This window comes from Diadema setosum, chromosome 8 (genome assembly GCF_964275005.1).
Source record: "Diadema setosum chromosome 8, eeDiaSeto1, whole genome shotgun sequence".
NCBI classification, from domain to species: domain Eukaryota; kingdom Metazoa; phylum Echinodermata; class Echinoidea; order Diadematoida; family Diadematidae; genus Diadema; species Diadema setosum.
In genome coordinates this window covers 1296563-1310451 of record NC_092692.1, presented here as the reverse complement: position 1 = coordinate 1310451, position 13889 = coordinate 1296563, and the positions used below count along the sequence as shown (strand labels likewise).

The 13889-nt window shown below is 38.8% G+C and overlaps 2 protein-coding genes across 2 annotated transcripts; one reads left to right on the top strand and one right to left on the bottom strand.

Annotated features, from left to right (window-relative positions):
* Positions 1–1471: 1471 nt before the first annotated feature.
* LOC140231689 (melatonin receptor type 1B-A-like) lies at positions 1472–2605 on the bottom strand. The gene has a single exon (XM_072311843.1). The coding sequence runs from the start codon at positions 2603–2605 to the stop codon at positions 1472–1474; it is 1134 nt and encodes a 377-aa protein (XP_072167944.1).
* Positions 2606–4742: 2137 nt separating this feature from the next.
* Positions 4743–11702, top strand: LOC140231563 (large ribosomal subunit protein eL38-like). Its single transcript, XM_072311701.1, has 5 exons — positions 4743–4912; positions 7214–7270; positions 8886–8946; positions 10390–10515; positions 11619–11702. Exons 1-5 carry the CDS (start codon positions 4775–4777, stop codon positions 11642–11644), a joined length of 408 nt encoding a protein of 135 aa, XP_072167802.1. The 5' UTR covers positions 4743–4774; the 3' UTR covers positions 11645–11702.
* The last annotated feature ends 2187 nt before the right edge of the window (positions 11703–13889 follow it).

Genomic DNA, 13889 nt, shown 5'->3' with positions numbered 1-13889 from the left:
CTCTAAATTTTTACTGAGGTAGTATTAGGTATGTATGAATAACACAATGAGTATTTAACGTGTACTCAGTAACAAACATTGCCGCATTCCGCTTCGGGGTCAGGCAAATACGCGTTGGCTACATTATAACCAACAGCTAGTAGCATAGTAACCGTTTTCAACGAGTGATAACATGGTACAGTTCGACCTCGATTATTGGCCATGTCGGGACCGGCGCTCATCCGAATAAGCGAATTGCCGTCCAAACTGCCGTCCCAGTGCACTGGCTTCGATAGGCAGGTAGCGTACCCCGCAAAGGTGGTGTAATCTATGCTAGCCTGCGCAAAATTGTAGTCCTCCTTCTTCGCAAAAATAAAGTATATCACATTCTTTATGTGAAAATCATACATGTTTTACCTCATTAGATATTGAGAAACCTATCATGTATATCTTATGAAATTAGTGGCATAGATCCATGAAAGTCACTGTTTTTCTCAATTTTTTGATGAAAAAAAAAAGTCCTTCACTGCGTGAACGCGTCCGGATAATAGAGATTTCCGGATAAAAGGAGGCCGGATAATCGAGGTCGAACTGTATAAAGAAATCTCTGACACCGGCATATTTCCTTCCTTACGTCCGATAATGTTTTCAGCCGACAAAAGTTTGAAAACAACATAAACAACAAGCAACAGCAGGAATTCGTTCCAATGCTAGCAATCCTATACATAGCGATCTTTTCATATCAAATTTACACTGCAAAACTGAAGCAACATTCTTTATCGGATGCCAATGACACTCTCAGTTGTAGATTCACACAATCATGCAATTCGACCATCTTATCATGTTTATCGATACATCATTATTCTCTTGTTACAATATCTCTAGATTTGCTGATACAGTATATCTGATGCATTCGCAAAAGAGTACTGGATTGTTGGTCCAAATTAGGAATTTGAAATAGTTATCCTTTTCTCTTTCTCTTCATATTTGTTCTCTCTGGGCATAGAAAGGTCATCGTATTTGCATTGAATGTCAAGGTTGTAAATGGTACTGCAAGTTTTCAAATTTGTTTGACTCAAAGTATATCTGCAAAATAATGTCAAAGCGGTTATACATGTACTTTAACGACAGTCAAAGTAATGGTTTTATCAGTGTTAATACACTTGTAATTGCTTTTAATCATGACCCTTTTCATGGGGACAGATGATGAGGACTATAATCAATCAAGCTCAATACTACTTGACTTTAATGCCGCTTATGGTAACTCAGTTGTCATCAATTATCCAAAGTATTTCCTACAGACCTATTGTTCTGTATTACTCTTGATATCAGATACTATTATTCTTATTGCAGGTAGATTTTTTTTTATTATCTTTAATTTGAATTGTCATATCCCAGTATGATGTCTCGGTCTCAGATTAATTACCACTCTTTAATTCTGCCCAAGTTGCAGTGTATGTTGAAAGCCATCGAATTGAGTGATACTCTGCTCCTATGTAAGTCTTGACTCTGCGTCCGAGCTGCGCGCGTCCGCCGTCTGCGCAGGGGTGGCCCTGACGGGGACGTCTGCCGTGCTCAAGTCGTTGAGCTGCGGACTTTTCAAAATGTTCTGTAACCAAGGAGATGGCTTTGGAATCTTTGACCACTGGCGCTTTAGCACACATTCGGAAACCTGGCGGAAGACGGGTTGTTTAAAGCAGTAGATGTAAGGATTGATGCAGGAATTGATGCTGTAGATGACGGCCGTGTACTTGAAGTACGTCAGGTAACACTTCTCGACGAACAAGCACAGTGTATGCGGGAGTATGCAGACGAAGAAAGCGCAGACAACAATGAAGAGATTTTTGGTAATTTCAATTTCCCGCCTATCGATAGTTATCTGCATGTTGGTTTGATGCTGCCTTGGAGTGGCTGAGATGCTCGAATTGCGGTAGAAGAATCTCATAAGGTTCCGATGCTGTCGGGTCACGAAGACGTAGATCCTCAGGTAGCTGGTGCTGATGATTGAGAACGTGATCACAAAGAGGACCTCCTCAATGGCGTACATAATCCGCAGCTGTAACTTAGTGCCATCAAACACGCAAAAGTGGTTATCGGCGTTATATCCAAGTCTGCCGAACCCAAGCATCGGCGGCAAAACGATTGCCAAGAGTGGTGCCATCCAGGCTAAACCAACCATTATGGCCATGTTCCTTCTGCTGTAGATTCGGAGGTACTGCACCTTCGGCCGTGTGATGACGTAGAACCTATTGACGCTGATCAGGGCTAGGTGAACGATGCTAGCCTTGAACGCCACTAAAGTGACGGCACCAACCATTTGACACACCCAGTGTGGCAGCGGCCAACCGCCCAGCCAGAGCAGGGCCACGGCATCGAGGCTGAGGGCGGCACATCCGACGAGGTCCGACAGGGTCAGACTCACCACGAAGATGTTGGTGACGGTCTGTAGCTGGCGGGACAGCGAAAAGAGCAGGACAACGAAGCTGTTGCCGAGCACGCCAACCACTGTAATGAGAGCGATCACGGCAGCGAGAAAGCTGTTGTGGAAAACCAGGTCCTTGTCATCGTGCAGGTCGATGTCAGAAACTTTCATCGATGGCGTAGAAGAGGCTGTTACCAACGCCATGGCTAAGATAACGAATCTATGAATGTCTTCGATGCAGGTGCGATTATAATTCAAAGACTCCACAGAGACATGCCCCCAAATAATAAATAATCCACGTCCTTAGAACAGGGTCTAAATAGTAACCGGTAGGGCCTACTCGTTTAGAGTAATCACTTCAGAGTTGATTCGTAGAAATGAGCAAAGCAGAATTGTTCATAATATTTATTATGATGCTTTCTCAAAGACTGAGCGATAATCTCTAGTTTGCTGCTAATGCCATCGTAATCCCATTAAATCGTTTGATAATCTCTTCCTCTATCCACCAACACGCCACTTCCATGTCCAATCACGATTCGAGAAAGTCGCAGCACGTATTATGATGAGTACACCATTATTATTAAAGACAAGTGAACAACAGTATATCCCATCGTATATGTTCTTTACCTGAGCTGAATAATCTAGGCTTACATGTGCCTATACAATACTAATATTATTAGTGTCCCCTTGAAGCTCTCTAAATATGATTATTGGACTGTGCTATTTTTTTTTTCTCGTTCTATTCTACAGTATGTCCCAAAAAAATTACAACGGGGCTTTACGCAATGATATCTTTAAAAATAGTGAATCAATCTAAATACAAATTCAGGGTATGAAACTATAACTCATTGCCCACATCTTACAGAAAACCCCATTCGATTTGCTTCAGTGGTCAAAGAGAAATGAGGAATTTCTCATTTCCTCATTTCTCTTTGACCACTGATGCAAATCGAATCATCTCATAAGACTTGATTATGCTCAACACAATTGATGAAAGCCTTCTGCACATTCGGGTCAATGAAACGATTTGTAGTCGGATAGCTTGCTAGACGGTTAGCAAGTATTTGGTGAAAAATTTTGCTTACACAAGAAGTTAACGAAATCATTCTGAAATTTTCCGGTGTATTTGTATCCCCTGCCTTGTGTATGAGCGTTACTTGGCAACAAGACCAGCTCTCAGGGGGTCATTTGTTTCAAGAAGAAGTTGAGAAAATAGAGTGGCCAAAAATGATGAACACAAGGAGTATTTCTCAGCAAGCCGTACATATAAGGCCATCTGGCCCGGGAGAGGAAGAAGCCTTCTTGGTTTGTGATACCAATTTTACTTGTAACCGGGGTTAAATCAAATTCATCTACGTTAATGTAAGAGAACCATTGGAGCTGATTAAAGTCAATGTGCTCAGCTCGGGAGTATCTTTGTGGATAGTAGGCCTACTCATCTGCTGTTTCTTTCGAGAAGGAAAATGGGGGTAACTTTATTAAAGTCTTTGTTTAAGTTTATGCTTGTTTTGAGAAATTCCAGAAGTCTTTTCTGTAGAGATTTTCCTGGTAGGCTGCCAGTGCTGTTTTTCCAGCTTTCCATTTGTCAGATCGCTTTTTCAGAAAAGATACTGCTTTAACTGCTGACCGAAGGATTTTCGTACTGCCTGATGAATATTCATGAAAGCGGGACGGGTGCCCGAACAGTGCTCACGCGTTGTGGTGAACTAACTAGCTAGCTGACTTTGCAAAACGCCCTCTGTAGTCGATCTCTCTTTTTTGCTCTTGTGAAGCAGGTAGAGATGAGTTACATGTATTCGTAATAAATCGTAATAATATTGGACCATCTTGACTTTTCTTACGAAATCATGCCTTCATCAACACAATGAAATGTTCATTATGATGAACTGTTCATTACAAAAGCAAACAATTGACGTTGTAGATCATGAAATGATAGATACCACAGTTGTCTTGTTCATTGATTGACCTATACACGTATGTAGTCCCATCTATGACAATGCAAGTTAGTGCAGGGGTTGCTGTAAATCGCCACCTAGTGTACCGGTACCTGCAGTTTTGATGGTTGTCTTTCTTGCTTTATAAAATCCTATTATACAAGTGATATTACCGACATTATTGCAGAAAATTAGTCTACAATTACTTTGAAGTCATAACAAATTACTATGGCAGATACACATTGTAGACCCTAGTTTTCTGTAAGTTGTCGAATTTTGCAAGCTTCCATTCTGCATTACAAATTTGGGGATAACAATAACATTATTCGGGAATTCGGAATGTCGGCGCTATGTAAATTTAACGTTAGTTTCTTTGAATTTTTGTCCCTGTAGAAGATATTTCGAATTCCACAGAACTGAATCGCACCAGAATCACAGAATGTATTTATTAGCTTATTTCTTCTATAAATTTGAACCAAATCACCCCATCGGGATTTATACATTGGCCTATCATAGGGACAGGAGCATTGCCATCATTGATATCAACGAACGTCAGCTGTTGAATCATTGCTCAAAAGTGAGTCAAAACAAACTCGCTCTTCATGAGAGATCACAGCATAGGCTGCCTACACAATCTAGTAGAAGTAAAGCAAGTGGCCCAATGTTCGTCATCATAAGCAGCCGAAGCAAAATAGCGTGCATAATCCGAACGCTTGCGCTGCAACCATGGTTCGGCCCCCTGTACTCATTGTTCGGCCCCATATGTCCGTGCATCAACATGCGCGACGTACCGCGCCGTGCGCTCGCCCTGCCTATGTGAATGTATCAGCGCGCGGGCTACGCACGGGCGAAACCGTATACATACTGTAGTACATCGCACTACGAGAGCGCGGTACTATCCTTATACTCGCACGCTGTGCGAGAGATTCAATGCATTCACAACACGTTGCGTCCGAACCTTGGTGATGCAGGAAATTCTGGCACGGGTGGCATGCAAAATATAAATATCGCGTAAACGCTCAAGTTATCTCAGAAACGGTTGCAATCATGGTTGTAAGTGTACTTGCTGTATAGATTCAATGCAGATAAACGGACTAGTAACTTTAAAACTTGGAATGAAACGAGTCTATATGTGTTGCTATGCAACTGTACTTACCTGTTACTTACCCGTTGAACTGCTTGTGCGAGTTGACCCGGGAGGGTTCAACAACGATTTCGGGGGTCCGGCGACGTGGCCCACTGTTGTGCTCTTCGGAACACGTGTGGAGATAGTTGCATAGTTTGAATTTCGCACTTGATATGCGCCATTTTTTATTCATGAATTTCAGTGAATTTTTATTTGTAAGAGTGGTTGATTCATGGAACCCTGCCGAATCATGGACCACTTGCTTTACTGAAGTTAGCCATCTTAACCATGAATCACTCGCAAAGAGACAGTAATTTTGGGCGACAACGGGGAAATTTGATGCATCCCTACACTTGTAATCAATTGGTTCCCCATTCACAGGAGTGATTGCAAATATGCTAGTAATTACATCCTGTGATTTTGGGGAATTTGATATATCTACTTCAATACGAAAGTATGTCATTAGCGCTGTATTTTTTTTTTCTATCTTAGAGATCTAGATGTATTACTAATACTGTACTGTACAGTTCCTAACTACCAAGAGTACCACTGACCACATTCGACCGATGTTGATAGTCCAAACTAAGTGCTGTTTGGCTTATGATGAACTCACATTTGTGAAGTTTGTTGAGTTAATTTGATTTTTTCTTTATTTCTGGAAAATGGCTTTTGATCATGTCTTTTAATTCTACAATTGACTTTTAGCAAGGTTTATACAAAATGTTGTACAAATATGTCCAGATACATGTACTGTGGTTGCACGTAATCTATTGGGAGTCGGATACTTCCTTCTGAGACTTAAAACAATGGCAACGCTCATTTATGTGTGTGTGTGGGGGGGGGGGACACCCTTGTAATGTTATACTGTGTAACTCCTGCTGCCTTGATGAACCTACCATGGGGTGTAATTACCAGGTATTTCTCTGGAGTTTTATTTTTTAGAATTTATTATTAAATAAAAATCAGGAACAAAACCTGCCAGTATATCACCGTCTAGTTGTTCGAAGACTAGATTTCTAAGTATAAGGGTGATATATGTCCTGAACATGCAACATGAGCAGGCAGCAGGATGCATACTGGATTTTAAGTTGTTTTTGCCATTGCAAAATTATGCAAATATGTTCATGGTAACAATACTGAGAACCTTTAGCAGGCTCTTTGAGGTTGAATCGCTTGACCTATCAACATGGCTGTCAAAATGGCATGCCAAAGTGTTCTGTGTTCAGATGTTGTGATTTACCAATACAAACTTTTTTTTTAAGTAGCTGACCCTGCATCAGGAAAGCAGTGTGGTTGACTGAAACGTGAAACGTTTTTATTCTCATGAAAATACATTGTAAGAGTATTACGGGGGGGGGGGGGGGGGGGGGGGGGGAGGGGATGTGAAGCCATTAGCAAGGAATATGAACATTAAAGAATAAAGCATATTATGTTGGATGGTCATTTTGCTGCTGCTTGAAATTGAAATAAATATTTCTTTAGATCGCAGTTACCATGACAGCAGATATTAGATAGCATCTCTCCAGCTGGGTTCATCTGTTTTCGCTGTGATGACAAGAATTATTTTGACTTACCCGAAATGCAACTTTGTAATGAATCAGACCCAAGCTGTCTCGCGTTTCACTAAAAACCCCGAGGCAGCCGGTGAGGAAGGAAAAAATTTGGTAAAGTGATATGGTGTATTACAAAGTTTTGTGTTAATGTTTGGATGTCTGTATGACATTAAAGTTTTTGATTGTTTTTTTGTTTCAGCCAGTTTCCAAGACTGCCTACTGTACCTTGTACAGGACACAATCATCAAGCAAGATGGTAAGTAACCACTTCTACATTTGAGCTTCTTTTGCACACTAAGAAAGGTTATGTCTGGTTCGTGTGTAATGGTGTTTCTATTATATTTCTTGACTCATTTTACTTGAAAATTGCTGTAGTTGAAAGGAGAAAAGTTATTATTTCTTGAATAACAATACAGATTTGATTCAAGTTAAAGGGATGGTACAGTATCGGTCGAGATGAGAATTGGGCTTGTAACTTTTTGCGAGATACCAAGAAAACACTTATGATAATATAGTGCAGACCATACCATTTTATGAGGAATTCAAAGTTTATTTGATGAAAATCAGGTTTGGAATGACTGAAACATCCAAAAACAAAGTAGAACAAAGCAATGGTAATAGAGTGTGGGTCCCACACTTTATTAGAATTGCTCTTTTTTGGATATCTCAGCCATTTCAAAACCAATTTTCATGACATAAGCGTTGAATTCCTCATAGAATTAAATGCTCTTTCATATTTCACCAGAGGTTTCTCATTATCTCACCAAAAAATGTTAGAAACCTGAAATTAGGTCCCAACCAAAACTATACGATCCCTTTAACCGCAAGTGGAGAAGGCTATAGAGACAAGTAGTTTTTAGCAAGGAATGAAAGGTCAAGGTAATGCCAATGTTTTATGATATTTTTACTGTAAAAGTGCCCTAAACTAGAAGTATGAGGTGCAAAGACTAAAGAGATAAGGGAGCCAGTGAATAAAGTCAAATTAAGACAATTTCTAGAGGTTAGATGTAGTGAAAATCCTGATGAAACAAGGTAATTTTGAGGCTTTTTTGTTTTGTTTTTCCTTTTTATGAGGAGATACACATACATTATGTAATGAGAAAATTTCTTGTTTCCCAAACAGCTCATTGTAACAAGGTTACAGTGTATACAGCTTGTACTCACTTTGCCACTGCTGTAGTGAATTGTCCAGCTCGTAATTTTGTCACCAGGAACATTCACCAATTCAGTGTCGGCACAAACCAACAAATTAATTTCTAGATTAAAGTGAATATAGACTGTGATGTTTTTACATTGATACAGGATAAATTATCTGAGAAAATTAATGTGAAAAATTGTGAGAAGGAGACTACTTTTAAAGGGCGTGTACAGTTCTGGTCAAGGTGAGGATTTAGCTTTTAACACTTTGCGAGATATTCAGAGACCACTCTATGAGATGTCAAAGAGCATGCAGTTCTAAGGGGTATCAAACATTTATTCGATGAAAATCGGTTTTGAAATGGCTGAGATGTCCAAAAACAAGGTGAAATAAAGAGATCCTAATAAAGTTGTGGCATGACGCCTTTTATTATTAGCACTTTTTTGGATATCTCAGCCATATGAAAACCAATTTTCATCAAATAAAATTACATGCTCTTTCATATTTCATAAGAGGCTTTTCATTATCTCACTTAGGAATGTTCAAAACATGAATCCCCACCTCAACCAGTGCTGTACAGTCCCTTTAAAATGAAGTGAAGCATTTTGTTAAGAAAAAAAGAGGAGTGTTCAAGAATATTGCAGCCATATGCATGGTTCTTCAGAGCCATTACAACTGAGGTGTTGCAGAAATATAATCAGCCATTTGTTTTTGTCCTTTTCTTTCTACATAGCCGAAGGAAATCATGGAAATCAAGGACTTCCTCCTGACAGCCCGCAGGAAGGACGCCAAATGTGAGTAAAACCACCTCTAATTCCTACTGACCTTGCCAAGTACATGTACTGGGAATCATCAAATCTGTGGGGCAGATGCAAATATTTTATCATCAACTATTTGTTGTTTGTTTGCTTGTTTGTTTGTTTGTTTGTTTGTTTGTCTTCATTTTTCATCTGAGAAGATGGCTGGATAGCCCATATTCAGCTACACTAAGCTGGTCTTCCATGGGGTCCAGTTGGATGTGAGGCGGGACCACTTCACCTGCTCTTGCGATGAATGAATGAAGCTGGATCTTTTATGTGCATGAGTTGTGACAACCTCGCACACAGGACCTCCATTTTATATCTTACCCCAGAGACAGAGTGTTTTGCGTCTTGCTAGAGGGGACGGTATGATTACACACAACATTGCTCAGTCCAGACTTGGACATCGAACCCGGGTCGCTTGGGTTGGAGGCAGACGCGCTTCCGACTGAGCCAATTCACTGAATGAAGTGGTGTACGGCCAAAGAGTGTATTCTTACACATACAATATAATTGCTTGTGATGTATACTTATGTTCATGCATTAACTAAAGCACCATTAGATGTGGACTAAAGGAGAAGACTTCCACAAAATGCTCCCACTTAAAAGGCATTTACATGCAAGCTGTTTTAAATTTGCTTACAGTCACTTTGTTTTCATAACGGTATAGGTAATATCATTCAAAAACAAACAAACAAAGAGCACAACCGTGATGTTTCTGCCAATGAAGTCATATCACACTAAATGTTGCTACACACTGACGGGAGAATACTTCTTTGCAGTTACTAAGAGAATAACTCTTTGTATCATTATGACTGTGCTGTTGCTATGCATATGGTCTTGCATAGGGACCAGTCTGTTTTGCTGCTGGTTAGAACATTTTCCCTATTTTTCCTACATGCAGTATTGTCTGGTAGCACAAATGTTGTACGCTGTACAGCAATTGACTCCCGAGAAAATTAAGGTTTTTTTTTTTTTCTTTTTTTTTTTTCTTTTTTTTTAAGGCAAAGTACTCACCAGGTATTTGTCCTTTCATTGTTGTGGATCTTGATCGCAAAGTTATCATGCAAGTCCGGACCTCCGGATCAGTTTCTGCCAGATTATTATTATTATTCATTTCTAATTATTATTTTTTTTTTTTATAGCCAAGCAGTAATAATGAAGATAAATAGATAAACATTTTGGGATCTGAATTTCTGCTTTGTTGTAAAGGAAATTTTTGTTATGACCATGTACATCATTGAATAGGTCTGCACTGTATGTCTCATTAGCAGTAATTGGTATCTAGTTTAACACTCTGCATCCTGACTTCAATTCTCATGAATTCATTTCTTCAACAGAATACCCTGTTCTTGGCATCATTGTAAATGATGCCAAACTTGTAATAGTATTTTGTACATTTAAATGACTTATCTTCATATGTTTAATCAATTGCAGCGGTGAAGATCAAGAAGAACCGAGACAACACCAAGTTCAAGGTTCGCTGCAGCCGCTACCTCTACACCCTCGTCATCAAGAAGGATTCAGAGAAGGCAGAGAAACTGAAGCAGTCCCTCCCTCCTGGTGAGTCCAAACTAACTTGACATCTGCCACAAGAGGGCGGTGTACAATGCAGTGTAAAGACAAATTCCATCTTGGTGTTTATTAGCAGGAACAATTGGTTTTGTAGACTTGTAAAGCACAGACACATCCAGCTTTGATTCCCTGGGTTTGAGATATCACTTTGTCCAGTGTAACCTGATTCAAGTTGGGTTATTGAAATGCCTTTCTTTCATTTTATCATCGTGGTGATCACTGTGCTTTATTCCCCTTTCAATTTCTAATTATCCTTGTGAGCATTGTTATTCGTACATCAATGTCTTTAAAGAACTTGCTGACTGTATACCAGTATTTAGTTTTCTTCAAGTCCCGATGAAGTAATGATTTTGTTCAGCTGGGATATTCAAAGCATTGTGCTGTCATGCTAAGGCGGCATGCACTGAAAATTACAATGCAACTTTCTATTATTCTAAATTACAAAGTTCCTTTTGATGTGAATTCAAAAGCAGAATTATTTCCTTATGAAATTGATTTGATAGCCGCAGCAGTGATGATTTAACAAATGAGAGGGGGTTATTATGGCAGAATTATTCACTGAAAAATAGTGATTTCATGACTTTTTTGGGATATTTTTGTGTGAAATCATTTGGAGAATTGCCTTGTCTGACGACGTATGACTGTGATCTATATTACTGTCTCAAAAAAAATACATACTATACAGTATGCTGAACTTGAAAATTCTGTAATCAACTTGTTTTGAGTTGGATTGTATTGAAAGTTTCATATTTCTGTTTGTGTGACATTATTCTTGTAATACACTGTACAGTGGAAACTCGGTATAGGGAGATCCTTGGGACCACGACGATTTGTTCTTTTATCTTTATTATTTTTTTATATCAGTTGTCAATAAACAATACAAAACAAAGGAAATACATTTATTGGAACCAAAGAAATTAGTTTGTTATATCAGGTATTTTGCTGTAGCAGATCTCTTTTTATCGAGTTTCCACTGTAGAGTGCTAGGAGGAAGAATGAGGAGGAGTTTCCTAATTTGATCTTTTCTAATTTTTGCTCTATCAAGATGACTCACTTCTGTCAGCTCTCTCATCTTTGTGTCTTCTCTGCAGGTCTTCAAGTCAAGGAGATCAAGTAGACCGGATAAAGTCAAAGATTTCTTCTGTACAATAAAATGTAAGGCAGTGTAGCATAAACACATCGTGTTGGTTCATTCATTGAAGTGTGCAAATTGTAACAAGCCAATATAGTGCATGTGAGAAAGTTGCTGATAAAGATGTCAACTTTATACTAGAGCAACAGCAGCATTGAGCCTTTTGCAGCCATGTGTTGAAGATCTTGGTCCCAATGCATACGACTATGGTAACTTTACATCAGTAGTAATTCTGCCTTCAATGTTAGCTACCATAGCAACACTATTCCACAGCCAATCAAAGCTAAAGAATTACTGATGGTTACCATTGATAGCGGAGTTACCATTAATCAGGGATGTGAGAGTTCAGAGATCAAACTGATTTTATATTCTGTACCGTGCCCAAAACAACTTTTTAGACTTTGGCAATTCAAATGCATTGAAATGTCAAGAGCTTAATGCACTTCAGACTTTAAAAAAAAAAAAAAAATAGGTTCCTGATTTTGTCAGATTTTTTAATGCAAATACTCTCACACCCCTGATTAATAGCAAAGTTACCATAGTTTCAAGCAACAGAACCCTAAAATTTCTATCAAATGGGGCTCCCGTTCCTCCAAATTACAACAAAATACTGTTACGGTGTATAGGGCATCAAAACATACATGTACACATATTTCTCCCCTTTTGCCAACATGCGTATGGAGGCAAAGGTCCTGTGATGTTCAAAGCCAAGTTCCCATTCATTTTACAGGCCAGAGAGTGAGCTTTTGCTCACCCTTGCTAGCAAATTTGTCACAACCTTCTCACATAAGGCGCTGCTGCGAGGCTGTGAAATGTATGGGATAGGGGTGTTAGTACACTGCACTCCCGTTATAACGAACTGAGTTATAACGAAATTGTTATTACAACAAAGTAAAAATTCAGTTCCCGAAATTATCATATACATGTACCTAACGGTATGTATCCTCATGTACTTTACACACACACACACACACACCAGTCTGGAGGACTTCATTTTAAAGGTCCTGTTTACCTTTGGGAACAGTGATTTAAAAATGTTCAAGATATCACATTTGATGCATATGTGTAGGTCTGTTGTATCACAAAACATCCTACCATTTAATTTTTTTTTTTTTTTGCAATAAAGCAATGAAAGATAAGGAGATATCAGCATTTTTCTCATTAAACCATAACTGTACACGGTTTAGCCTGGCAACATTTTTATTATAACTATTGTTCACATTTTGTGTACTTAACAATACTTGACATTGATTATACAGATTCAAATTTTTGCAGTGGTTGTTTCTATCCCAAACTCACATTTTGGAACTATTTTAAAGCACTAATGCAGGGTTGTTTTTTTTTTAATCTGCAAATGGTAAATCATGCCTTTAATGGGAGTCCACTGTAGTGATGATTTTAGGGATGTGTGGAAGGTTGTAATGCTGAATGTGACAATGATTTGGAAGGTGATGATGGTGATGACAGTGATGATGACAATGATGGTGATGATGATAGTGATGGTAATGTTGACACTGATGGGGATGATGGTGATAATGGCAATCATGGTGATGGTGATGATGGTGATGATGGTGGTTGTGATGGTATTGATGTTGGTTGTATTGATGGTCACTATAATGGTGGTGGAGGTGTTATGGTAGGAAAGAAAGATTTGCCATAGTACTACACGTACATGTATGGTCAACAGCTCAGCACAAATTGACAAAATGCTGAGATGCAAAAAGTGTTTGAATACTATCCTTACAAATTAATACTGATAGGTAGCAATTACTAACATACATTTTGATAGTTATAAATGGAGTTTAAGAAGTAATCCAGATTTTGGCTCACTTGATCACATATGCCAGCCCACTTACTAAATGCAAATTTCTTGAACAAATAAGTTTGTGATGCTGAATATTGTACATGTATACAACTAAGTGCAAATATATACATGTCATCATGAACAAAGCCATGGCTATGATGTGTGTCAGAGACTATCAACATGTGAGCTGATCTAATGCTGGCCTACTTCACCTTTAAAAGCGTCATCCAAATTGTAATTGTAACAGTATGATAATAACATCCTGCAATAGCTTCCACCAGCGGGCAGTCAATGAAACACAGAACACAGTTCATTTTTTGTGTACATGTACATTTGTATTTAGCAGATTATCACTGATCTGCAGAATTTACAGTGTAATTTTTTTTTTATTTATTTATTTATTTTTTTTTTTTTGGGGGGGGGGGG

Bases quoted from the DNA above. Each gene is read 5' to 3' on its own strand.
- LOC140231563 (XM_072311701.1), top strand. From the start codon at position 4,775: ATGTATTTATTAGCTTATTTCTTCTATAAATTTGAACCAAATCACCCC. The intron at 7,271-8,885 runs GTAAGTAACCAC...CTTTCTACATAG, and splicing joins CACAATCATCAAGCAAGATG to CCGAAGGAAATCATGGAAAT. The intron at 10,516-11,618 runs GTGAGTCCAAAC...TCTTCTCTGCAG, and splicing joins GAAGCAGTCCCTCCCTCCTG to GTCTTCAAGTCAAGGAGATC.
- LOC140231689 (XM_072311843.1), bottom strand. From the start codon at position 2,605: ATGGCGTTGGTAACAGCCTCTTCTACGCCATCGATGAAAGTTTCTGAC.